Consider the following 27,521-nt stretch of genomic DNA (forward strand, 5'->3'; position numbering starts at 1 on the left):
ATTGGGCTCATGGAGTCTTAGCCACTGAACCACGAGGGAAGTCCCTAGATTCCTCTTTTTACCTGACAGGCTGGGAATATTTCAGATGTCTCTCAGTCTCATAACCCTCAGTTATAAAATGGATTAGACCTCCATTTTACTTTTTCAAAGTAGAGTGAATTCCAGAAAGTCGATAGAGGTTAAATTCTCAGGAAACTGGGCCCCCTCAGGGACTTCTTGAGATCCAACATTTCTTCATCTTCTAAACATGTGGAGAAGGGAGGTGAAGCCACAGGGTACCAACACTCAGAGGGAATTTCTTATGGATGAAGAGCACAAGCCATGAGGGAGAGACAGCTTTATGAAATCTTTAAGCGAAGAGTAACAGTGCCTCAAAATATAGGAGAACTCAGTGCGACACTGTTGGAACACACAGGCAAAAAGTGAACAATAATAGAAAGAACCTGAAGAGTATATTTAATAAAGTTGAATGCATTATGTATATATTTACATAATAAATGTGTGTTAAATATTATGTAAACATGTATTTACATACATATTGTATACATATATCCAACTTTATATCTTACAGAGAGAACACACATTCTTTTTTTAAATCACCTGTGGGTCATTTACAAACTGATTTATCTATTAAAAAAATTCTGATTCCCCAAAGCAAACAATCTGTGGACCACATTCTCTGACCTCAATATAACAAATCTAGAAATAAATGTGCAAATATTAGCTTGAAAAAAGTTCAACTGCTCATATATTAAAAAAGGAAAACTTTGCTAAATAACAGTTGGATTGTAGAAGAAACTGAAGCAGCAGTTACAGACCATTAGGAAATCAATGTCGCTTACAGTTACCAAAGAGGAAATGGGATGAGGGATCGATCGATTAGGAGTTTGGGATTAGCAGATCCATGCCTCTATATATCGGAGAAGGCAATGGCACCCCACTCCAGTACTCTTGCCTGGAAAATCCCATGGATGGAGGAGCCTGGAAGGCTGCAGTCCATGGGGTCACTGAGGGTCGGACATGACTGAACGACTTCACTTTCACTTTTCACTTTCATGCATTGGAGAAGGAAATGGCAACCCACTCCAGCGTTCTTGCCTGGAGTATCCCAGGGACGGGGGAGCCTAGTGGGCTGCCATCTATGGGGTCGCACAGAGTCGGACATGACTGAAGTGACTTAGCAGCAGCCTCATATATAAAAAAGATAAACCACAAGGTCCTACTGTATAGCACAGGGAACTATATTCAATATCTTGTAATAAACTATTAGAGAAAAAAAGAAATCAATGAAAATGAGGAATGGTCATCTCCAGGTGTCTGGGGGTGGGGCGCAGCACAGGCCACCGGGGCGGGGCTTCACAGGGCTCCTGCAGCCCCTCACTGATCTTCCTGGCCTCCTCCACCAGATTGGGCTGTTTATCAGCTATGACAACGCCACCAAGCAGCTGGACACGGTTTATGACGTCACACCCGAACTGGCCCAGGTGTTTCTGGAGAGGATCAGCTCCTCCAACTTTGACATGAGGAATACCTCTACCATCCACAGGCAAGGGGTGTGGGTGCCGGGCCCCTGGAGCTGTTTCCCATCTAAGCATCAGCTTCCTCTGAGCAGCAAAAGAGCCGGGGAGGGGGAGGGAGGTGGCTGATCCATCTCTTTGAATCGTCCCACGTCTCTGTGCATATGAGGGAGGTGTTTCCCCAAAGAGATCCCTTTAAAGAGGTTATGAAGTGGAGAAGAAAACAAAATGCTTTTAAAGCATCTCCTATGTACATTTTATACAGCCTTATCTATCAAGTGCTAAGATTCCAGCTCAAGCACAGAAATGGAACTTTTTACATTCTTGGTATTCCCTCCATTCCAAGTTGTAAATGTGTCATTTATAGTTGGTTAGGTCGAGTATTGGAAATAGCTAGCTCACGGGCCTCATATTTGTGAACCTGTTGTATCCTAGACCCTCAGGCAGGGAGCCCTGGCATGAGGTCAGCTCTAGAATTTAGTGATTGTAACCTGATCCCCAGGAACTGGAACCATTTCCAGTAGGGAAGGGCCAGGAGCTGTGTACCTGGTGACCCCAGAAAGGGTTTGAATTTTGGGGGTAATTGTGCAGTGAGGAGGGGTGGTGGGCACCGTTCACCATCCTTTCTCCATCTCCCAGGGTCTTCCTGTCACAGACCTTCCTCTGACAGCATCACATGACCTTACATTTTCCAAAGTCACCTGCAGAGAATATTCTCATTTAAAACTCTTACACCCTCTTCCCCTGCCCTTAGTATTTTCACTCAATAGCATGGGCCCTATATTTTCTAATCAGTTCAGTCAGTTGCTCAGTCATGTCTGACTCTTTGTAACCCCATGGACAGCAGCATGCCAGGCCTCTTGGAGTTTACTCAAACTCACGTCCATCGAGTCGGTGATGCCATCCAACCATCTCATCCTCTTGTCCCATTCTCCTCCCGCCTTTAATCTTACACAAAAAATAGTTTAGTGATTAAGAACATGGGGCCTGGAGCCAGAAGTCCTGGGTTTGATCCTGGCTCTGCCACTTACAAGTTGTGTGATCTGAACCTCCCTGTGTCTCTCCTTCCCCATCTATGAAATGGGAGCTAATAAGCTGCCTATTTCATTAACACACTTGTAAGGATTAAGCACATTTGCACATAGAAAGTGCTCAATAAAGATTAGTTATTCTTAACATGGTTATTAATATTGGGTCTTCACTTCCACTGAGCATTTTTTTGTTTTCTCCTTAGACACACTTTAAAATCCTTTCCCTGAGCTGGTTGCTTTCCTGGGGACATGTCTGAGAGTGTCAGTGTTTGATCATGGTCAACTAGGTGCTCCAACCATGCTAAGTCAAGTAGATTCCATACTAATGCTGCTGCTGCTGCTGCTAAGTCACTTCAGTCGTGTCTGACTCTGTGCGACCCCATAGACGGCAGCCCACCAGGCTCCCCTGTCCCTGGGATTCTCCAGGCAAGAACACTGGAGTGGGTTGCCATTTCCTTCTCCAGTGCATGAAAGTGAAAAGTGAAAGTGAAGTCGCTCAGTTGTCTCTGACTCTTAGCGACCCCATGGACTGCGGCCCACCAGGCTCCTCCCTCCATGGGATTTTCCAGGCAAGAGTACTGGAGTGGGGTGCCATTGCCTTCTCCGATACTAATGCTAAGAGCATCCATTTCAGAATAAGTGCTTAGCATCTACCAGGAAGTATGCTAATCAGTTGGTATGCATCTTCTCATTTAACTCCCACAGTACTCCTCATTCCTTCATTCATCATATTTATTATGACGTGCTATGATGAGCAAAGGAAACCTCCCCATTAAATGCTTAGAGAGGCAGGGTTATAGTAGAGAGTGGGCTGCACACTGTGTGTAGAGAAGTAACTTGCTGGAGGTCAGATGTCTCGCAGAGCTGAGCTTCAAATTCCAGTTGGGGGTGAAGTTACGTTCTTAACCAATAGATGCAGTGCTTCCAGCTAGACCAGGATTCAGATCTCATCTCTGCTCCTACAGTGTTCTGACTCTTGTCTTTTTATTTTCTTTTGAAGCCTCATCATCTAGGGGTGTTGGTTGTAAAGCATCCTGGAAATAAACTGCCTCAGAGAATCCCTCAGGGTGGGCAAATCTCTTATCTCTGTGTGGATAAGGAATGCTTTCCTTGTATCCCTTAATGCCCCAGGAGGAGAGACAGCGTATTTGGATGGATCTAGATTTAAGGCCCGGCACCACTTGCCTTAATCTGTCTGAGTCTCAGTTTACCCTTCTGTGAAATGGGGCTAATGAGAGCACTCACCTTGCAGGGCTGTGATGAGATAATCCAGGTTAAAGGGCTCAACACGGTTCCTGGTGCTCAGCAGCTGCTATAATTGTGACCTCTTGGTTCTAACTGGAGTGGAGTCTTGGTTGTGGCCCCCCTCCTCTCCGCCCTCCACCAGCATCCCTTATCTTTTCACGCAGGCTGGGGCTGCTGGTTTGTTTCTACGATGACCTGGAGCTGCTGGACGCTGCTGTGGCCCAAGTCCTCCTTCACCAGATGATCAAATGCAGCCACCTGAGGGGCTTCCAGGCTGGTGTTCAGAAGGTGCAGAAGTGCTGTGAGGCCCCGCATCCTTGGCCTCAGTTTCACTAGCCAGAGAAATGGGAAGAATAGTCTTGTCTGCCTTTTGCAAGAAAGTGTGAATCAGATCTAAGTCCAGCCACAGCAGAAACACCGGGATGAGCTTAAAGTAGGGAGAAACAATAAAAAACTGTAGGACAAGCTTGAATAGATCAAAGTTCAATCAGAGTGGCCACCTCAGACTTGAATGTGCGTGAGGTTATTTGGGGATCTTAAATGCAGATTTAAGATCTGGGTGGGGCCTGAGACTCTGCATTTCTAACAAGCTTGCAGGCGATATTGAAGCTGGTGACTGTGCTTGGAATAGAGAGGAAATAAAAGAACTCACATCTGGTTCTACTAGTGTCACGTCCCTTCCCCAGGCTCTACCCTCAGAGATTCTCACTTATTGGTCTGGGGTTTGGCCTGAGTATGGTAGGTCTTCAAAGCTACTCAGATGATTCCGATGTAGCCAGGGGGGTTACTGAATTCCTAGACCAAGGTTTTGGGCAAATTGGCACATGGGGACTATCTCATTTCCCTCCTGACTCCATCTCTTTCTCTCCTTTCTTCCCTTGAAGTCTTAATTCTGCCTGGCTCCTCTCACTTCTTCCTTTTTTAAAAAAGATTTTATTTATTTGTTTATGGCCATGCTGGGTCTTTATTGCTGAATGGGCTTTCTCTCTAGTTGTGATGTACAGGCTTCTCATAGCTATGGCTCTCTTGTTGTGGAAGACGGGTTCTAGGCCTGTGGGCTCAGAAGTTGCGGCTGCCAGGCTCTAGAGCTCAGTGTTGTAGCACATGGGCTTAGTTGCTCTGCAGCATGTGGGATCTGCCTGGACTAGGGATGGAACCCTGGTCTCCTGCATTGGTAGGAGGATTCTTTACCACTGAGCCACCAGGGAAGCGCCTCTCTCACTTCTTTTTGTTTTTCTCATTTTTCAAATGGGAAAGATAACATGAGAGCAATATTCAAGAAAATCTTGGTCACATCATCAGTTATTCTACAGCAGTGTTTCACACATCACCAAATCCTCAGGAAAAGAATCCTTTCCAAGCAAGCTCAAGCAAAAATAAAATAAGTGTAGTTTAGGGCCACAGGGACAGTTGTGACCAAGAAGAAAGTTGGGTGTGATTAGATACGAGAGAACCCTTTGGCTCATTTGGGTCAGTAGTTCTTACCCGGAGGGTGCATCAGAATCAGCGGGAGGGCTTGTTGGAAACAGCCTAATAAATACCTGACTCAGGAGCCCTGGGGTGGAACCTGAGATGTTGCATTTCTAACAACTCTCCAGGTGATGCTGAAAGTACTGGTTAAGCCCCACACGTTGGGAGCCCCTGCTGTAGGCCTTTTGCAGATGTGGAAGCTGACCTCTAGGGAAGGGGAGCTGCTGAGTTTGGAGAAAACGAGCTGTGAAAGCTGTCTGTTTCACTTTACTCTGCTGCCCCCCAGTGGCCATCTGGAATACTTGCGTACACGCCTCTGACATGACTATATGGTTCATGCAAATTCAGGTGTCAAAACACAAACCGTTCTGTTGTTTGGTTTTTTTTGTATAGAGGTCACGTTACAACAGATAAATTGATCACCTTCTTTACTGAAAGCAGTTGGGAAACAACTTGACTATAACTGGACAGGCATGTTATAAAAAATAAGGGAATCACAAAAACGTGAAAACTTGTAAGACATAATTTTAAATGAAAAATTTAAAATAGAGCAGAAAGTTGCATTTCTGTTCATGTTACACCTATGTAAAGACTAGATACCATAGTTTATTTGTATAGGCATAATAAATTTTGTAAACATAAACACCCAATTACTAACCATAGTACTTTTTTTGAGGTAGAGTTTTCAGGAGATTTTACTGTTGAGAATTATTTTTACACATTTATATATTATCATAAAGCTTCCCTGGATATTTCATAAAAGAAAAGCGGCCATATAGACAGGATGTAGAGTTCAAGGTCACAAAAAAAATATAGATGCTACAGGAATGTGGTGGAGTTATGAGTGAACAAAATTTCCTTCTGCCATGCTTTAAGGTTGATTTAATAACAAGTTAATATTTAAATGAAGCATAGAATGAATTTGCAGCATAGGAAGGTCGAGGCCAGAGGAGGTGGCATTTTCAGCGGGGAGCCTCATGGTCTGGTCTCAGCAGGAGCCCCCTTCCTTTTGATGAGCAGGGAGGGGGAGGGTGCATGCTGGGGTGTAGTCTGAAGGAGCCGCCGTCCTGCTTGCTGTCGACTCTCACCCTGGCTTGCTCCCTTTCTAGCTCAAAGCTGAGCTCCTGGAAATTGCCACGGAGAATCAGACCCTCAATGAGACTCTGGGCTCTTTGTCGGATGCGGTCGTGGGCTTGACCCACAGTCAGCTGGAATCCCTCTCCCCCGAGGCTGTGCACGGCGCCATCTCGACCCTCAGCCAGGTCTCTGGCTGGGCCAGGAGCCAGGTCATCATCTTGTCTGCCAAATACCTGACCCACCAGAAGGTCAGTTGGAGTTTTGGACTCTGTTTTAATGGCCCAAGACCGAAGGGCTGGTTATAGACCTTCAGCAGGGGCAGCCAATCGGTAAGAAGACGGTGCCGAGGAAGGCTACCTGGGTGCAAATCCTTGGTCTCCCATGTGTGACAGTGTCTGCTGCGTGACAGTGGGGGAACCGACAACTTCTCCTTGACTCAGTTTCCCTCTTTGTAAGATGGGGATAACAATAGCTCCTATTCCATAGGTTTATGGGAGTCAGTACACAGGAAGAGGTTGGACAACACATGACCTAGAGTCCAGGCTCAGTGAGTGTTAGCTATCACTGAGTTAATCATTTAACCGTCCCAACAACCCTATTAGGTCAGTAATGTTATAAACTCCATTTTCTAGGCCATTCATATGAGGCACAGAGCGTATAAGGGAATTGCCAAGGCCACATGAGAGGGACAGGGCTGGGATTGAACCCAGGGCATCTGGCTTCAGAGCCCACTTGCTTCATTGCCATACTGACTGCCTCTATCATGGCGCCATGACCGCTGCCCACTCATTCTCCTTTCTGACTCAAGGTGAAGGGTAGACCATCCATCTTGTCCCTTCAAGACTTCTGGTGACTTTAGTTTGAAGGCTTTGCAGACTTTCTGTTTTGACTGGGGCCACCTAAGTCCACTCTGTGAATGTGATTTTAGAGCTGAGGGAGACAGTCTTGTTCCTCCCATCCCTGGACCGAGTGGCTTTTCTCTTTCCTGGCATCCAACTCTTCTTACAGAGGAATGAGGTGACTTTTGCTAAGAAGCCAAGTGCTCAAAAGTCTTTGCTCTCCTTAAGGACAGTAAGAGACTGTTCATTCTACATAGAATAGCTCAAGGAAACCACTCAACTGGTTTTTTTTTAAAAACCAATAAATTTTTCTGATTATATTACATTTAGCCTCTTTACTCCAAAGGAGGGGTTGGGAAACAGGCATGATTTCTGTTAAGGTGTCCAGCTACAGTCATATTTTTTTTTTTATATATAAAATATCAGATTCACATCCTAAAATGCTTCTTTAATTCACCTCAAAGCTGCCACGTGAAGATAGACGAGTGCGGGGCTTTGCTGTGTCAGTTGCCCGACGGGTGACATACGGAGGGCAGCAGGCTTCTCCTGGTCCCATGAGAGGGGTGGGCAGGGCAGACAGAGACGCCACGACCCACCCCAAGGTTCTTGCCCATTGCTGCCACTGTGGGGACTGCCTGATGTTCAGGTTTTTTTTTTTTTTTTTTTTTTAAATAAAGCAGAAACACTAATTTGGATTTTTATAGGATCCCCCCAATTTTTAAATCTCGTCTGCTAGGTCAGATTACACACAGAAGAGCCCGTTGCCTGGTCAGCGGTGGCATATGGGTCACTGTGCTGTGATTAGTCGCTCAGTCATGTCCAACTCTTTGTGACCCCATGGACTGCAGCCCACCAGGCTCCTCTGTCCATGGGGTTTCTCCAGGCAACAATACTGGAGTGGGCTGCCTTGCCCTCCTCCACTGCTTTTTATTAATTCTGCTGTAGCCTCGGATGGCATAGTGATTACCCCAGCGGCACGGTTACCTGTGGTTGTGTCTCTTTCCAGATGGAAGGAGGAGGGTCTGGGAGGGCAGCTTGTTCTTGCTCACAGTGGGGCCCCAGCGCCCCTCCCTACGCCCAGCCTGCAGTGGGGCCTGGTACACGCCCTTGAGGTACAGCCCCGAGGCTGGTCCTCACCCTCCCTTAACGGCGCCCCCAGGTGCTGTCCTTCTACAACGTCAGTCAGATGGGCGTGCTGCTGGCTGGGGTCAGCACGCAGGCCTTCCACGCCATGGACCGCAGGGACCTCATGCAGCTCCTAAGAAGCGCCACCTCCCTGCACGTGTCCGACTTGTCACCTGCCCAGCAGCACGGTGTCCTGAGCAAGGTGAGAGGAAGATGTCTGGTCCGCAGCCCCTGGGCTCTCAGGCGTGTGGTTTTGGGACTTTGTGAGGGGGCTCTGTCTTTGGGTGGGGTTGTTCTAAGCCTGGAGAATGCCTTCTTCTGATGCCCACCTCCCCTCCTTTCCAGAAAGTGCCTCTGGGGTCGAACTTGATTCTCCCCAGACCCTGGTGCTGTCCCCAGCCAGCTGAATCCGAAACACTTTTCTTCAGTTGGATTTCTTGCTGTCATAATGTTTTAGGGGTTTGGTTTTCAAATGTGGAAATGAATCCTGAATTCCCCTAGTGCTTCAGAAAGGCTCTCCTTTCCTGTTCCAAAGCCATGTCCACATTTCTTTTTCTCACTTGCAGTGGGTCTTCTGGGCATCATATCCCGTTGGACCTGCCATGTCTAATAGCACAGTCTGCTAAGAAAGCAACTCAAAGGGTTGGGCCTGAAATACCAATACCTTGCAGATAGCTGTAGCTCTTATGGTTAAAGGGTGTGGGTTTTGGAATACGACAGAGTTGGGCTTGAATCTCACGTTATCAACTTCAAGCCAATTACTCGTTAAGCTTTGGTTTTCTTACCTGTAAAATGGGGGTAAGGACTGTCCCCACCTCATTGGGTTGCTGAGCAGATCTGGTAGGACTTATTACCCGTGAAGCACCCGATTGATGCAGTGCCTGGCCCTCACCCAACACTCAGTCCATTCTCTGCAAAGTTGTTATTATGTTTCTTCTCACTTTTGACAGGTGATGGAAGCAGGAGATACTGCCTCTGGCATTGTCGAAATACAGGGCGCTTTCTTTAAGGAAGTGTCTCTCTTTGATTTATGGAGGGAACCCGGATTCAACTCCACAGTCCTGAAGGAAAAGGAGATCCGGAGGAGTCAGGTACGACTGCAATGCCCAGAGGTGGTGCCTGGACTTCTGATTGTCTTGTGGGAAAGGTCTGTTCTAAGGTTAACTTGGTACTTGGTAAAACAAACTTATTTCTGTGTTATTAAACTCATGAACTTGAGCATACTCCGGGAGATGGTGGTAAGGGACAGGGAAGCCCAGTGTGCTGTAGTCATGGGCTTGGGAAGAGTCAGACATGACTTGGTGACTGAACAATAGCAACAAACTCAGGAGGCAGAATAGTGTTCAGTTCAGTTGCTCAGTCGTGTCCGACTCTTTGCAACCCCATGAATCGCAGCACTCCAGGCCTCCCTGTCCATCACCAACCCCCGGAGTTCACCCAGACTCACATCCATCGAGTCAGTGATGCCATCCAGCCATCTCATCCTCTGTCGTCCCCTTCTCCTCCTGCCCTCAATCCCTCCCAGCATCAGAGTCTTTTCCAATGAGTCAACTCTTCGCATCAGGTGGCCAAAGTATTGGAGTTTCAGCTTTAGCATCATTCCTTCCAAAGAAATCCCAGGGCTGATCTCCTTCAGAATGGACTGGTTGGATCTCCTTGCAGTCCAAGGGACTCTCAAGAGTCTTCTCCAACACCACAGTTCAAAAGCATCAATTCTTTGGCGCTCAGCCTTCTTCACAGTCCAACTCTCACATCCATACATGACCACAGGAAAAACCATAGCCTTGACTAGACGGACTTTTGTTGGCAAAGTAATGTCTCGGCTTTTGAATATGCTATCTAGGTTGGTCATAACTTTCCTTCCAAGGAGTAAGCATCTTTTAATTTCATGGCTGCAGTCACCATCTGCAGTGATTTTGGACCCCCAAAAAATAAAGTCTGACACTGTTTCCACTGTTTACCCATCTATTTCCCATGAAATGATGGGACTGGATGCCATGATCTTCGTTTTCTGAATGTTGAGCTTTAAGCCAACTTCTTCACTCTCCACTTTCACTTTCATCAAGAGGCTTTTGAGTTCCTCTTCACTTTCTGCCAGAAGGGTGGTGTCATCTGCATATCTGAGGTTATTGATATTTCTCCCGGCAATCTTGATTCCAGCTTGTGTTTCTTCCAGTCCAGCGTTTCTCATGATGTACTCTGCATAGAAGTTAAATAAGCAGGGTGACAATATACAGCCTTGACGTACTCCTTTTCCTATTTGGAACCAGTCTGTTGTTCCATGTCCAGTTCTAACTGTTGCTTCCTGACCTGCATACAGATTTCTCAGGAGGCAGATCAGGTGGTCTGATATTCCCATCTCTTTCAGAATTTTCCAGTTTATTGTGATCCACACAGTCAAAGGCTTTGGCATAGTCAATAAAGCAGAAATAGATGTTTTTATGGAACTCTCTTGCTTTTTCCATGATCCAGCGGATGTTGGCAATTTGATCTCTGGTTCCTTTGCCTTTTCTAAAACCAGCTTGAACATCAGGAAGTTCACGGTTCACATATTGCTGAAGCCTGGCTTGGAGAATTTTAAGCATTACTTTACTAGCGTGTGAGATGAGTTCAACTGTGCGGTAGTTTGAGCATTCTTTGGCATTGCCTTTCTTTGGGATTGGAATGAAAACTGACCTTTTCCAGTCCTGTGGCCACTGCTGAGTTTTCCAAATTTGCTGGCATATTGAGTGCAGCACTTTCACAGCATCATCTTTCAGGATTTGAAATAGCTCAACTGGAATTCCATCACCTCCACTAGCTTTGTTCGTAGTGATGCTTTCTAAGGCCCACTTGACTTCACATTCCAGGATGTCTGGCTCTAGGTGAGTGATCACACCATCGTGATTATCTGGGTCGTGAAGATCTTTTGTGTGTTAAGTTAGATGAAACCCAAGTGTGAATTCCAGGGCTACTGTTGATTAACTTTGGGGTCACTTCTTCTCCTCCCAGTTTTCTCATCTGCAAAATGGGGCTCATTTCTCATGCGACTCTGCTGGGCATGCACTGCACATGAGAGCGGTTACTACTGGGGCCGCCTGGGGAGAGTTGTGCTGTGGAGGCCCTTGAACGTCCTCTCACTTGCATTCATTCATTCGTTCATAGTGTTTATGGAGCCCCTGGCCACTTCTCTCCCCTCTCAGGTGCCAGGTGCTGTTCATGGTCCTGGGGACACGGAAGTGAAGGGAGCTTCCTTCCTAATAAGGGAGACAGTACGGAAGATCGGTAGTTAAATGTATGCACTGCTACATGTTGCCTCTTCTTCTTCTTCTTCTTTTTTTTTGTCCCTCTGCAGGGCTTGTGGGATGTAAGTTCCCCAACCAGGGATTGAACCTGGGTCTTTGGCAATGACAGTGTGGCATCCTAACCACTGGTACTCCAGGGAATAAATGTGTTCCCTGCTAGATGATAGATGCTGATGAGTACTAAGGAGACAGTAAGCCAGGGGAGGAGGCAGGGGTTCTAGGGGGTGGGAAGTGAGCTGTTTAGACAGGCGACTTGCTGAGCACAGAGAGGTTGAAGGGGCCACGAACTCTTAGCTGCAGCTTGTGGGATCTAGTTCCCTGATCAGGGATCGAACCCAGGCACCCTGCACTGGGAGCGTGGAGTCTTGACCACTGGACCACCAGGGAAGACCCAGAAGATTCTTTATCTATGGAACTTTCTAGCCCATCCTGGTCTAGTCATCGTCAGTTTTATTTCCTGGAATGCTGTGTGTTTGGTAACCAGCAGGTGGGCATGAAATAGGGGCTGCAGGGGGTCCTCAACTGGGCAACGGCTTCTCTGAGCACAGGAAATAAACCTCCCGCCTCACGCTGCCTTGGCTTTGCTCCTGTTCACCTCCTGGACCACCTGGGGTGTGATAGCGTGGGGTCTGCAATCACGGGACACCAGCTCAAATCCCAGCTCAGCCGCTTATCGACTGTGTGAAAGTGAAAGTGACGCTTAGTTGTGTCTGACTCTTTGAATGTAGCCCTCCAGGCTCCTCCATTCATGGGATTTTCCAGGCGAGAATACTGGAGTGGGTTGCCATTTCCTTCTCCAGGGGGTCTTCCTGACCCAGGAATGGAACTCGGGCCTCCCGCATTGCAGGCAGACTCTGAGCCACCAGGGAATTCCCGCAATTGTGTGGTTCTAGGTAAATAACAAAGCTTTCATTTTCCCATCTGTGAAATGGGAGCATAGGACTCAGGACAATGGCCCATGAGTGCTCCATCAATGTGGCAATCATTCTTTTCCCTCAGGCCTTGTTCCTGTTTGAGCTTCTGTCAAAGACGACCAGGAGACCTGAGGAGCTCCTGAGGTGAGCCTGGGGCTGACGAGCCCTCTGCAGTCTCCCTCTCCAGGAGCCTAATTCCCCTGGAGGGAGAGTCGGACGTCCTGCCTGCAGTGGGTGTCGGATCAGATCTGCCTGCTCTTGCTCCTTCTTTCCTCTCCCTGCTGCCCCTTTCTCCTGGGTCCCTTGTCTCATTTTCTAGTGCAGGGCAGCTGCTCAAAGGTGTGACGTGCCCCCACATTGACGCTATGAGCGCCGACTCCTTTCTGGCTCATTTCCAGTATTTCGAGAACAACTTCTCTCTGCTTTCACCGTATCAGGTACCATCAAAGCCCTTCCCTGCTTCTCATTCTCTTTCCCTACCCCGGTCACCGGGTGGATTAACTGTGGTGTCTTAAGATACTCGTGCCAGGATTACTGATGCAGGTGATGATATGGGGCCAAGTATTGAGCCAGCTTTTCTCTAATTTCTGTTTTAAAAGCTCCACATACCCATGCCTCTGCAGCCAGAGTCTCAGCAGATGGGCTATTCTATACCCAGATGTGAACCTCAGATTTCAGTTGGCAAGTAGACCATTTTTGCACATTCACAATTATGCTCTCCTGGGACCCTCATCTACCTTCCTATTCTTGCCAGGGGTAGCCTGGCATGGGAACAGTCCTCCAGGAGAATTTAATTTTTCATTTAGAACTTCACTTTCCAAACAGTTAAGGAGACTCCTTAACTCTTTGGGGAGACCAGAAGCAGTGCCTGATTTTCACTGTATCTAAGTAAGTGAAAACAGGCCTGGGGAGCACCGTTTGGACTTGGAGTGTAAGCAGTGAGCTGTATAGCGTCTGAGAGGGTGAGCACATGGCCTGTGCATTTCAGATCTGAATGAAATGTTTCAAGCAATAACATTTTCTTTTTTTTCCCCCCGCTTCCATATATTTTTATTTTTTATTATTTAAAAAAATCTTTTATTTTTTCTTTTTCTTTTTTAAATAATGGAAGTATGATAACACATTTCCAAGGAGACTTGAAAAATACTGAACAAAGTCACACACAGTTCCACTATATATTACAATTATTTTTTTAAGTAGATAATTTCAGATTGGAGTTTCTATATCAAACTCTTAAATATTAATAGAATGAATAGGCAGGAAGTTTATAGTAGACCTGAAAAGCATTATGAACCAATTCAACATAATTAAGATTTATACAATTTTCACACAACAGCAGGATATAGATTCTATTCAAGTTCTTGTAGACTATAAACCAGGAGACATTGGAACATATCCAGGGCCATAAAACAAGGTGCAAACTTTTCCTGGTCTAAAGGCATTGAAGCCATACAGGGTCTGTTCTCTTATTACTGTGGAATTGTGTTAGAGATCAATATTAGAAGATATTTGAAAATAATCCACATATTTTCACGTGCAATGTAACATTTACTGAGAAAGCTCTTTGACTTAGCCATTGAAAACCTCAATAAAGTTAAAAGACTGAAAAAACAAAGAGGGTGATTGCAGAGAAGAAAGCATTTAAATGAGAAAATTAATATCAAGGATACTTAAAAACACCCATGTATCTGAAAGTTAAATGTTCCACTTTTAAATGATGGGTGTATCTAAGCGGCCATAACAAGGAAAATTTGAAAATATTTGCAACAGAACAAAAATGAAAAGAGAATTTTCTCTCCAAGAGCCAGGAAGGGTAAAGCCAACTATATAATCCTTTGAAATCATTAGAATAATGTGCAAATTTTTAATGAAGCCTGTCATTCCCTCGGATTGTTTATTCTATCAGTGGTTCTCAAAGCCGAGCTTGCATGAGCACTGCCTGGAAGGCTTGTTTGCTGTGCAGCATGTTTCAGTTTTGTTGGATGAGCGAGTTGTGATGTGCTGTTCCACACAGCGGAGAAGGCAGTGGCACCCCACTCCAGTACTCTTGCCTGGAAAATCCCATGGGCGGAGGAGCCTGGTAGGCTGCAGTCCATGGGGTCACTAAGAGTCGGACATGACTGAGCGACTTCACTTTCACTTTTCACTTTCACGCATTGGAGAAGGAAATGGCAACCCACTCCAGTGTTCTTGCCTGGAGAATCCCAGGGACGGCGGAGCCTGGTGGGCTGCCGTCTGTGGGGTTGCACAGAGTCGGACACGACTGAAGTGACTTAGCAGCAGCAGTTAGCAGTACCACACAGCACCTGCAGTTCACAATGTGGTATCTGCACTTCACAGTTTGCTAAGAGGGTTGCTCTCAAGTTAGGTGCTCTTTCTAAAGAACCAAAGCAAAGGGACAGAAGGACACTTTGGGAGATGCTGGGCATGCCTATTACCCCGACTATGGTGATGCCTGCCATCACGGGTGTTTGCCTGTGCTTGTCTCATGAAAGAGTATGCATTAAATATGTGTAATTCTCTGCATATCAATTATACCTCAGCAAAACTTGAAAAATACAGAGCCCCACTTGCAGAGTTTCCCTGGGGCTCCAGGTACGAAGGTATCAGGTATGAAGCCTGATACCTTTCATTTTGACAGTTCCCTGGTAAGAACCCCTGAAATCTACAAAAAGCCTTACTCAGGTAGGGCGGGAAGCAGGTAATTTCTGTAACCTGGACCTTGGCCTGGCTGTCTCCTTCCACTTATCCAACTGATGCAATGGATGGAGTTCAGGCCCACTTTGAGGAAGACCTGCACCTTCAAATAGGAAGAGATGTCTCCATAAGCCTCCTTACCTGACTCTGCCCAGTTCTAAGAACCTTCAGATACCAGTAATTAGAAAATTTGCCTTTATTGTTTATCTTTTTGCTGAAAACACATAATTATTATAAAACAAAACAATAGAGAGAAAGTAAAATTTCTCCTAGAGCATAGTTTTCAACAGGGGACCATTTGGACATATCTGGAAACACCTTTTTTCATCACACCTGGGGGAGATGCCACTGGCATCTAGTAGGTAGAGGCCAGGGATGCTACTTAGCCATCCCATAATGCTGAGGACAGTTCCTGCAACATGGATTTATCCTGCCTCAAATGTCAGTCATGTGGCTTCAGAGGTGTAACTACAGAGGAAGTTTGCTATTGACTTGGAGAATTTTTGGTATATCTAAAACATATCTACATGTAATTTAAAAAACACAAATAAGCTCATACCATATACAACGTTCTGTTTAAATGTATATGATACATGCACACATAAATCTACCATATGGAAACAAAATAGTTGCATAGTATTCCACCATATGACTATACCATAATTTACTTAGTCAGTCCCCTAGTGATGTATCTTAAGGTCACGTCTTGTTTATAGTTGTAAAAGAAACTGTGGTGAGCATTCTCAGACTTAAATTTTTGTGGGCATCTTGTTCTTGCCCCAGTTTCCTCATCCATAAACTTGGTGTAATAGTGTTACCTACATCTTAGGCTGTTAAAGTGAATGTATAAGTTAATAAGTGAATGTATTCAAAGCACTTAGAACAGTGTCTGACCCACAGAAAGCACAATCTGTGTTTGGTCTTATTGGACTCAATTCCTAGAACTGCTTTCATCTTTCAGGTTAACTGTTTGGCGTGGAAATACTGGGAGGTTTCCAGGTCCTCTATGCCACCCTTCCTCTTGGCTGCACTTCCGTAAGTGAACATCAAGTCCCCCTTTTTGGCAGTATGATTGGTGGGTGTCCCCAAAGCCAAAGTGATTCTCTTTTCCTGGATGTTGGTGACGAACTGGAGGCAAGTAGGGAGTGCCTTCGACTGTTAAATCCTTGAGATCCAGCAAATAAATTCTGAGCCCCATGTTGATGGAATTTCAGGCAGACTTTCTTGCTTTTTCTTGTTATTTAAAAACCAAAGCCAAGGCAACCTGAGCTTGAATGAGTGAATGCCAGTGAAGCAGGTCACATCTAAGCTGGCCTCACAGCTGGGTCTGGGCAGGGGAATCAGGACTAATGTGAACAGTGGGATTTCTAAGATGAGTGGGTGTTCAGGCCTGGGGGGCAGCCCTGCTTTTTAAATATGGTCTGGACACAGTTTCTCTCTTTTTCTCTTGATTTCCCTCTTCCTTCTCTTGCTGCCATTGTCTTCACTGAATTAAAAATATTTGTTGAGTACTTACTACATACTAAGTTCTAAGAGGTAAGTTAATTTCCGCTTTATAAAAGCCTACATTCTCATGGAGGAAAAACAGACAAGTGTTAAGCTAACTATAAAATCAAGTTGATATTTAATTGAAAGTAACAGAACCTTAACTCAAACTGGCTTAGGCAATAAAAGGTAATTTTGTGTTCAGGAAAATCCAGGGGTGGACTTCAGGCATAGCTGGATCCAGGGGCTCAAATGAGAAGGCCAGAGAGGTCAGGGAGGGCTTGTGTGACACTCTGGGATGTTTTGTATTCTGGGCACAGTTTTATGTTTCAGAGAGATCATCATCATGGTCCATAGAGAAGATGAAGTGCAGGGAGCCTGGCTGGAAGGAGAGAGACAGTGGAGGCTTATTTCTATAAACTTGACCTTGGCATGGTTGTCTTATTCCACATATCCATGTCTCAGCTCAAACAGAACCCCCTTCAGAGGGGTTCCCCTGGCTGTCCCCACATCATCGTCCATAATAGAGCCATTTAATTTTCTTCCTTCCATTCATTACTAGCTGAAATAATCTGTTTTATTAGTTGGTTTCTGTGTTTCTTCCCCCTAGAGAATCCTGAGGGTAGGGACCTGCTGCACATGTCTTATTCATGTTGGTAGCTGGTGCCCATCACAGTGCTTGGCAGCATGCCTGCATGCTAAGTCACTTCAATTGTGTCCAACTCTTTGCTACCCTATGGACTGTAGCCAACTAGGCTCCTCTGTCCATGAGATTCTCCAGGCATGAAGACTGGAGTGAGTTGCAGTGCCCTCCTCCAGGGGATCTTCCTGATCCAGGGATTGAACCCATGTCTCTTTATATCTTCTGTGTTGGCAAGCGGGTTCTTTACCACTAGTGCCACCTGGGAAGTCCTGGCATGCTGCAGATGCTCTTTATATATTTGCTGAATGAATGAAAGTAAAGTGTGAAAGTGAAAGTGTTAGTCACACAGTCATGTCTGACTCTTTGTGACGCCATGAACTGTTGCCTGCCAGGCTCCTCTGTCCATGGAATTATCCAGGCAAGAATACTGGAGTGGGTTGCCATTCCCTTCTCCAGGGTATCTTCTCAACCCAGGGATCGAATCCAGGTCTCCTGCATTGCAGGCAGATTCTTTACTGTTTGAGATACCAGGGAAGCCCTCTGATTGAATGAATGAAAAAATAAATAAGACAGTGACATTAGGAATGGAGAGACAAGAACAGATTTGAGTATTATTGAGGAGCCAGCAAAGAAAGATTTAGGGATAAAGAGGTGAAGGAGTCTTGGATGGCAGAGAGAAGGCAGAACATGTGTGAAAGGAGGAGGTTGAATTTCGTTTTGGAATAGTGAAGTGGCAGTGATGCCACATGGGTCTTTCTCAACCTTTATTTCATTATTGCCTCCCAAAGGAGAAAAATTTAATTTCTCCATAATGAGAGAAATTATAAGGAGTAAGATTGTGTTGAGTAGGGTCGAGCTTTGGCAGGTCACAAATCACTGTAATAACGAATATACCCCACCCTCATTCCCTCCCTCTCCCTGAACCAGTTTCTCCCCATTGGGGAAAATATTGCTCCTCTTGAGAATATAAGGTCAAGAGCTTGGAGGAGAGTTCTTAGCTCAAACAGTACTCCCTTCAGAGGGGCTTCCCCAGCTGGTCCCCATATCATCCTTCATGATAGAGCCATTTAATTTTCTTCCTTCCATCCATTACTAGCTGAAATAATCTGTTTTATTAACTGGTCTCTATGTTCCTTTGCCCTAGAGAATCCTAAGTTGACAGAATTAGGAGTCATTTCTCTCCCCACTCTCTCCTCATCTTTTTCCCTTTACTTTCTATTTCATTTTTTTCTCTTGTCTCTTTCTTCTTCTGGTTTTTCATTTCCTTTCTCCTCATCTCCCCTCAACCAGGCAGCTTCTGTCCATGGAGATTCTGTTCTCATATCCTGCTGTTGGGTCAGGGAAGAGGAGCATGATGGGAAACTTGTTTCCACCTGTGAGAGAAGAGCATTATGGGAAGTTTTTTTCCTGCCAGTAAAAAAGAAAAATGATGGGTGGGAGGCTTGCTCTCTGCTCAAAGGAGCCAGGACATCACTGGGGAGAACCAATACTTAAGGATCAGCTCTGTGTTAAGCTCTTGGGCAAATAGAGAGCAGCCCCTGTTTTCCTTCCCTCATTCTCCCATCTCTCTCCAGGGCTCGCTACCTGGCTTCCATCCCAGCTTCTCAGTGTGTGCCCTTCCTGATCAGCCTGGGGAAGAGTCAGTTGGACTCCTTGGTTTTGGATTCCCACAAAAAAAATTCCATCCTCAAGAAAGTGCAGCAGTGCCTGGTAAGGACACTCTTCCTGGGTGACACTTTGACTCGTGTCCCTTCCCCTCTGGGGCCTGTGGGCATCCTGGGGAGTCCTCAGAGGAGCTGGCTGGGTTCTCAGGTCTGATGTGAGGGCCAGAAGTCTGATTTGTGGGTCTCAAAGCTGGCTCTGAAACCACTGGGTGGGACACTCTTGGCCTCTGGTTCTGGGGACTTCCATTCTGGGGCCTGAATGAGGGGAGGCCGCCCTGGAGGACTGGAAAGAGCACAGTACACAGAGTCTGGGCTCTGGACAAGTCTCTGCCAGTGATTGGTTTTGTGGCTTTGGGCAGGTCACTTCCCATCCTTGAACCTCAGTCTCATCTTCTGTAAAATGGGTACAGTAGCACTTTGTTCATAGAGCTCTTGAGGACATGAAATAGGTAATATATTGTTTAATGCAAAGGCTCAAAGGGCCAAGCTGGCAGTTTCTTTATCTTGAAAAAGTGGATGATATTAGTACTTGTACAGTTACTTTGAAGATGAAGAGAGTAAGACCTGGAAACACTTACAACAGTGCCGAGCACATAGTAAGCACTGAATAAATGTTAGCTATTTTTGGCATTTTGAGAAAGAGCTTTGGAGGCTTTCAAGGGCCTACAAACTTGGAAGTGCTGTTTTTATTATTGCTGTACTCTCTTCATAATGGGTACTGAACAGTGGGGTGTCCCCAGAGCAATAACAATGGCAGTGACCACAGCCTCCGTGAGTGAGTGCGCCCGATGGACAGTCTTCCGCCCACACCCGCCCCCCACTCCGTGTGGTCGCCCAGACTTCTGAGGCCTACTCCCTTGGGGTGAAATTAGGCCTTGTGTGAGTCCACGGTAGGGTGGGTGGTTCGGATCCTGGAACCTTGGTAAGGTTTGGGGTCAGGAAGTGTTTTATGGGATCACGATCTGGAACCCACTGGGCCTTTCCACCAGCTCCACTTGTCAATTTCAGAGCCACACCATTGCTGATGAGTACACCGTGGACATCCTGGGGAACTTGCTCTGTCACCTGCCGGCCGCTGTCATCCGCCGTGGGTTGTCCCCCAGAGCCTGGGCCACCGCCCTGCGTGGCCTCAGAGACTGCCTGGACCTCAGCCCCCAGCAGAAGGCAGCGGTGAGGCTGAGGCTCCTGGAACAGCATGGGTGAGGAGGGCCCCAGGCTTGGCTCCAGGGCTGGGGTGGGGCTGCTGGCCAAGGGGCCCCTGGCCCTGGCTCTTCCACCTCAAAGCGGAGTCTCTAACTTGTGATGAGGTTAGACCCTGGGATTTATTCTGGAAACTTGAGCTTTCTTCTTTTGGACTCAGATTCCCTGTAAAGTGAGAATGATAGCTTCTCTGCAGGCCTCACGTGGTTGTCACCAATACATCTTGGCTTATGGAAAGGGAAGGAGTCTCAAAAAAGATGGCACTTTATGGGACTTCTCCGGTGGTCTAGTACCATGCTTTGAAGGCAGGGGGAGTAGGTTCAATCCCTGGTTGGGGAACTAAGATCCCACATGCTGTGAGATGCAGCCAAAAAATAAACTTTGAAAAAAAAAGCTGGCATGTTACAAATGCAAGGAGGTGTTATTATTATTGTTGTTAAAACAACAACAATAATACTAATGCAAATAACTGAGGCACTGTCAGCTCTGGGTGAGTGAGAACTCCCTGGGGGAAAACAGAGCTGTCCTTTCCCATGCAGAATTTTCTGAAGTTAGGTCAGATTTGAGTAGGGCTTAGACATCAGTTAGTGGTTAGACAACAAATGTCTTTGGAGTAGTTACTGTGGCCCAGGCACTTAATATTATATAGAGTTTAAGAGCTGGGACTTGGAGCCTGAGTCCTTGGGTTAAATTTTTCTATCACCTACAGCCTGTGTGATCTGGGAAAAGCTACTCAGTCTTTTTGCATTTTATTTTTGCATCTGCAGGATGGGGGCAGCTAGAGTCCCCACAGGGCTGTTGTGACATTAGCTGAGTTAATGCAAAGGACTTACAACGGTGCCCAGCACGTAGAACTGAGTATTTGACAACTGCTTTATCTCAAGGAATGAAGATTCAGCTGTTATTATTACATGTGTTATTACCTGTTGTCATGGAACTTATAGTCTAATGGGATAATATTGTTAATGAAAGAGATAAAGGGAGTTTTTTTGGCCAGGGATGGTTTGCCTTGGTCTTAGCAGAAGGATTATCACTGCTAATTAGGCATATCTCCTTTAGAGATATCACCAGACATCCTTTAGAGACAGTATGGGGTACGTCCCTGTAGACATTTGTGTCTCCATAAGAACAACAGTGGATCCTGGGTCAGTGCCAGGATCCTGGCAAGTTATTATTCTGCCAAGTTTGAGAGGAAATTTTATCTTGCTATAGGACGAGACTTATAATGGTAATTATAAAAGGAACAAATATAGCATTACTTTTCTGTAGAGGAAAGGGAGGAAGGAAACACTCTGATGCAAATGAAAGAAATTCAGGAGCTCAATTCACACTAAAAAATGGGAGTTGATCAAGTTTAGAAGTGAATGTGACTTCAGGCATGGCGGGATCCAGGGCCTCAAATGATGTCATCAGGAAAATGTTCCTCCCATCTCTCAGCTCTGTGTTCTTGGGTGTGGCCTTTATTTTCTCCATTTGGTGATAGTATTCGCCTGCAATATCCTTTTTATTGCTAGAGATACCAGAATAAAGAGAGCTTCTCTCATAGCTCAATCAAAAGTCCTCAGGATGATTCTCATTGGTCAGCCTGCATCACATGTCTGTTTTCTTGGTTAGGGATGTGGACCACATGATTGACAGCTTCTCCAGGTATATAGATAACCTTTTCCTAACAGAAAAAGATGCTGCGGGACAAGGGCAACAGCACGATCTTTCCATTTACTGCTTATTCTCTCTCCTAGACTCCCCCAGAACTGGACAGCTGAGACAGTGAAGGATTTGGAATCCTTTCTAGTGCTTTTCTCAGGGGATGAATTAAGCTCTGTTGCCACAAAGGTACCTAAATGTTCTATCTTAGAGAAGGCTAAAGGAGTTTGAAGAAGAGAAAAATGTGATTAGTTATATTCCCTTGGGTTTGCTGTCAGTTTGTCTTTCTGGAAAGCTCCTCCCTGCCTCAAAGAGCTCAGATGTTTCCAGCTCCACTTCAGGATGCCCAAGGTTCAGGGAAAGGCAGTGAGGCAGCAGCTAAAGGGACTCTGAGCCTTTCACGTGGCTTCTAGGCAGATGTGCGTGACCTGGGAGCTATCATTTGCCACTCTGCTATCCATGCGCTTCCCACATGCATGCCCGTTGGAGGGCTTACATGCATCAGCACCATATGTACACAACACGTGTGTCCAGTGTGTGCAGTCACATGGGCAAACATATTCGATCCAAAACCAAATCTTAATTGAGCATTGCCTTTGGGTGTAACATTATCCTTGCAGCAACTCCCCAAGAGTTCGACAAGGCCAAGAGGTGTGCCAAATGGTCATGTACTAGTCATCTCCTGCTGTGTAACAAAGCTGCACACTCTCAATGGCATGCAACAGAAAACATTTATTTTTTGCTGACTACTCTGTGGGTCTGGGACTATGAGTCTGCCTCTGGGGCTAGGCTCCCTGGAACCTGTTTTTCTTGCTGTGGAAATTTGAAACTCTACAAAAGGGAGGGCAAAGTGGCTGGGAAACTACTAGCCATTACATTTCACTAGCCAAAGTAACTTATATAATCAAGCCCACCTTAGTGGGGAAGGAAATTTCCTCCATGCAGGTGGAGGGTGGGGTAGGAGGGGATGTGCTGAACAAGAGTCAGATAGACTGCAAAGCACCTCCACACACTTTCATTCTCTGTACTCATACATGTAAGATGTACATTGTCATACTCACTCAGGGTACCTGAATACCTGGCATGTCACCCAGATTCACATAAGAACAGCAACATTCTGGTGTCCAGTCATGGTAAAATCTTCTCTTGGGATGTTCAAACCTAGAGTCATAAGCAGCAGATGCATGTGTCTTAGAGGCTTATCTAACTTTTTAAAAAATCAATTTTTAAAATTGAAAAAGTTTTGTATCAACATAGTTAAAATCACAGAAACACAATGTGTGATTTAAAAAAAAGTTTCAAAAAATACATACAGTAGGATACTAAGTAAATAAATACTAGTTAGATTAATTTTAAGCACATTCAAAACAATTCCATATATAAGAGAAGTTTAAAAGTGCATGAGAATGGTTAATTATCAAATACTGAATTTGCGGTGAGAGTTACTTCTGGGGAAGGAGGGAGGCCTAGGATGAGCTATCGATTATATTTGTGATGTTGTACTTTGTAATCTGGGTTGTGGGCATGTGGATGTTTTGTGGTATTATTATTTTTTGTTTTTGTTCTGTCACTCAGTCGTGTCTGACTCTTTGTGACCCTGTGACCTGCAGCATGCCAGGCTTCCCTGTCCTTTACTGTCTCCCCAAGTTTGCTCAAACTCATGCCCATTGAGTCGATGATGCCATCCGACCATCTCATCCTCTATCGTCCCCTTCTCCTCCTGCCTTCAGTCTTTCCCAGCATCAGGGTCTTTTCCAGTGAGTTGGCTCTTCACATCAGATGATCAAGTTATTGGAGCTTCAGCTTCAGCATCAGTCCTTCCAGTGAATATTCAGGGTTTATTTCTTTTAGGATTGACTGGTTTGATCTCCTTGCTGTCCAAAGGACTCGCAAGTCTTTTCCAACACCATAGTTCAAAAGCATCAAATTTTTGGTGTTTGGCCTTCTTAGTGGTCCAACTCTCACATCCATACATGACTACTGAAAAAACCATAGCTTTGACTAGATGGACCTTTGTCAGCAAAATAATGTCTCTGCTTTTTAATATGCTGTCTAGGTTTGTCATAGCTTTTCTTCCAAGCAGCAAATGTCTTTTAATTTCATGGCTGCAGTCACTGTCTGCAGTGATTTTGAAGCCCAAGAAAATAAAGTCTGTCGCTGTTTCCATTTTTTTCCCCATGTATTTGCCATGAAGTGATGGGACTGGATGTCATGATCTTCAGTTTGTGAATGTTGAGTTTTAAGGCAGCTTTTTCACTCTCTTTCACCTTCATCAAGAAGCTCTTTAGTTCCTCTTTGCTTTCTGCTATTAGGGTGGTATAATCTGCATATCTGAGGTTGTTGATATTTCTTCCAGCAGTCTTATTCTAGTTTTAGTTTTAATGACTGAAGTGTTAATAGAACAAGAAAGACATACTTGGGTTAGAAAAATCCCAAATACATCAAAGGCTACAGAATGTGAAGTTTCTGGCTCTGTGTTTCTGGGTCCCCAGCCTCTCTCATCAATGGTAGTTGCTCTTCCTAGATTCTTCTGCATCCTTTATGAAATATCCTCCTCCTCCCTTTAAAAATACAAAATGGAAAATACTCTGCTGTGTAATCTCCTCTTAAAAGTTAACTGTTTATCTTAGAGCAGCCGCTCGTGACCTTAGCTGCATATGGGAAGCTGCTGCTGCATCACTTCAGTCGTGTCCAACTCTGTGTGACCCCAGAGACGGCAGCCCATCAGGCTCCCCCATCCCTGGGATTCTCCAGGCAAGAACACTGGAGTGGGTTGCCGTTTCCTTCTCCAATATGGGAAGCACCAGGGAACTAAAACGGACAGATACATAGACCAATGGTCTCGAATCTCTAGGGTAGGGCCTGAGTGTGAATTTCCCAGGTGCTTCTAACCTACAACCTGGACTGGGAACTACTGGCTTAGACTGTAACTCTGATTCTGAGAATTAGAATAGAAGGAGGAACTACATATAACCTGGTGACTTTCGGGACACACGCAACTGCAGGGGAGAGTTTGATGAATTCTCTGGACTCTTGGACAGATTTACCAATAATATCCCAAGTCTTGAAAAAGTGTATCAGCTCTGGATAAGAAATGGCACCTTTCTTAGGGCAACTAGAAGCCCCTCATTGCTAGTCTTTACCTTGAACTCAGAGATAACTCTTTTCTCCTCCTTTTATACAAGTATATTTTAATGAAAATTGAAAAACAGTACAACCCCAAAAGAGACAGGCATGCATACATTTTTATAGATATTTTCAGGTGGTAATGATGCACCGTCTAATAGTCCCATAGAGAAATAAGTACGCATAATTCCTACATCTTGGCTAGCATTAGGTATTATCACTTTATTTTATTTCTTACAATCTGATGGGTGAAAGCAATATATACGAACATGTATTGGATTAGCACTGAGGTTGGATATCATTTTATATGACTCTTTGTAGACACTAGGTTAGTTGGGCTAGGAATTAAATTTATATGAGAAGCTGCTACAAGCACACCTCAGAGATATTGTGGGTTGGGTTACTGACCACCACAATAAAGTGAGTATTGCAATAAATTGAGTCACATGAATTTTTTTATTTTTTGGTTTCCAAGTGCATAGGAAAGTTATGTTTAATGATGCTAAAGCTGAAACTCCAGTATTTTGGCCACCTCATGCGAAGAATTGATTCATTGGAAAAGACCCTGATGCTGGGAGGGATTGGGGGCAGGAGGAGAAGGGGACGACAGAGGATGAGATGGCTGGATGGCATCACCGACTCGATGGACGTGAGTCTGAGTGAACTCCAGGAGTTGGTGATGGACAGGGAGGCCTGGCGTGCTGTGATTCATGGGGTCGCAAAGAGTCGGACACGACTGAGTGACTGATCTGATCTGATAGTCTATTAGTGTGCAATAGTATTATGCCTAAAAAACAATGTAAATACATTAAATAAAAAATACTTTGTTGCTAAAAATGCTAACTATCATCTAAGCCTTCAGTGAGTTGTTAATGTTTTGCAGATAGAGACTCTTGTTTCAGTCACATCTTTAGGCTTCACTTCTATTTCTAGTTCTCTTGCTATTTTCACCACATCTTCAGTTACTTCCTCCACTGATGTCTTGAATGCCTCAAAGTCATCCACAAGGGCTGGAATCAAGTTCTTCCAAATCCCTGTTAGTATTGATATTTTGACCACTTTGCTTGAATCACAAGTGTTTAATGGCATCTAGAATAGCCATCCTTTCCAGGAGGTGTTTAATTTATTTTCCCTAGATCCATCAGAGGAGTTATCTGTGGCAATCATAGTCTTAGGAAATGTATTTTTAAATAATAAGGCTTTTAAAATAATAATAATTTAATTGAATAATTAAACATTTAAATAATAAGCCAAAAGTATTTCTTGATCTATGGGCTACAGAGTGGATGTTTTGTTAAGTATGAAAACAACATCAATCTCATTGCACCTCTCCATCAGAACTCTTGAGTGCATTGTCAATGAACAGTAATATTTTGAAAGGAATCTCTTTTTCTGGGTAGTGGGTCTCAACAGTGGGCTTGAAATATTTAGTAAACCATACTGCACTCAGATGTGCTGTCATCTAGGCTTTATTGTCCCATTTATAGAGTGCAGAGGGAGTATATTTAGCATAATGCTGAAGGACCCTAGGATTTTTGAAATGGTAAATGAGAACTGGCTTCAACTTAAAGTCACCAGCTGAATTAGCCGCTAAAGAGAGAATCAGCTGGTCCTTTCAAGCTTTGAAGTCAGGCATTGACTTCTCTTCTCTAGCTGTGTGCATCCTAGATGGTATATTTCTTCATATAAGGCTGTTTAGTGTAACCATCTTTGTTAATTAGCTTAGCTAGATCTTCTGGATAACTTAATGTAGCTTCTACATCAGCACTTGCTGCTTCATCTTGAAATTTTATGTTATAGATGAGAGAGTCATTTCCTAGGCAGGTTGATAAGAAGTCTAGGGGACCCCAAGGAGAGAGGGGTCTGGAATTCTCAAGAAGGAAGAAAGGACAAACTTTTTTTTTCCTTCTACATTCCTTAGGATTATATAACAATAAGGTATCCTGCTTGAGGACAGTCCCTGGAAAAAACCTTCTGGCTAATCCTGTTATCTTAAAATGTAAATTATGGGAGTAGGTCTAGTGAGGTCTTTACAACCTCCAGATATTCTTTTGATTCACTGTAATAACTAATTATGAGTTTGAGTGAACTCCAGGAGTTGGTGATGGACAGGGAGGCCTGGCATGCTGCAATTCATGGGGTTGCAAAGAGTTGGACACGACTGAGCGACTGAACTGAACTGAACTGAATAACTAATTAGAGAGTCTATAACTCCATTGCTAACACTAGCAAGGGGGTACTCTTCCTGCCCCCTTCTTATCCCTATGTCAGAAGCTTTCTGTATCTCCTTTATACTTTAATAAAACTTTATTGCACAAAAGCTCTGAGCGATCAAGCCTCGTCTCTGGCCCCGGATTGAATTCTTCTCCTCCGGAGGCCAAGAATCCTGACGTTTTTGCATGGTTCAGCAACAACCTTTCATAGAGAAGACTTCTTTTCTTAAACCTCATGGACCAATTTCTGCTAGCTTCAATCTTTTCCCCCGCAGCTTCCTCACTTCTCTCAGCCTCTCAGTTCTTCATAGAATTGAAGGTTGGACTTTGCTCTGGATTAGGCTTGG

At 44.9% G+C, this 27,521-nt stretch overlaps 1 protein-coding gene across 1 annotated transcript in view; it reads left to right on the top strand.

The window, feature by feature from the left end:
• The window catches only part of OTOA (otoancorin), a 72,526-nt gene that overhangs the window by 20,531 nt on the left and 24,474 nt on the right, over window positions 1-27,521 (top strand). Inside the window, exons 10-20 of the mRNA XM_055561459.1 lie at window positions 1,407-1,546; window positions 3,958-4,081; window positions 6,373-6,588; window positions 8,339-8,506; window positions 9,255-9,395; window positions 12,588-12,646; window positions 12,822-12,939; window positions 16,161-16,234; window positions 18,902-19,037; window positions 20,000-20,190; window positions 21,931-22,024. Of these exons, the coding sequence (XP_055417434.1) occupies window positions 1,407-1,546; window positions 3,958-4,081; window positions 6,373-6,588; window positions 8,339-8,506; window positions 9,255-9,395; window positions 12,588-12,646; window positions 12,822-12,939; window positions 16,161-16,234; window positions 18,902-19,037; window positions 20,000-20,190; window positions 21,931-22,024 (1,461 nt within the window). The remainder of the gene's footprint in view (window positions 1-1,406; window positions 1,547-3,957; window positions 4,082-6,372; window positions 6,589-8,338; window positions 8,507-9,254; window positions 9,396-12,587; window positions 12,647-12,821; window positions 12,940-16,160; window positions 16,235-18,901; window positions 19,038-19,999; window positions 20,191-21,930; window positions 22,025-27,521) is intronic.

Source organism: Bubalus kerabau, chromosome 23 (genome assembly GCF_029407905.1).
Source record: "Bubalus kerabau isolate K-KA32 ecotype Philippines breed swamp buffalo chromosome 23, PCC_UOA_SB_1v2, whole genome shotgun sequence".
NCBI classification, from domain to species: Eukaryota; Metazoa; Chordata; class Mammalia; order Artiodactyla; family Bovidae; genus Bubalus; species Bubalus kerabau.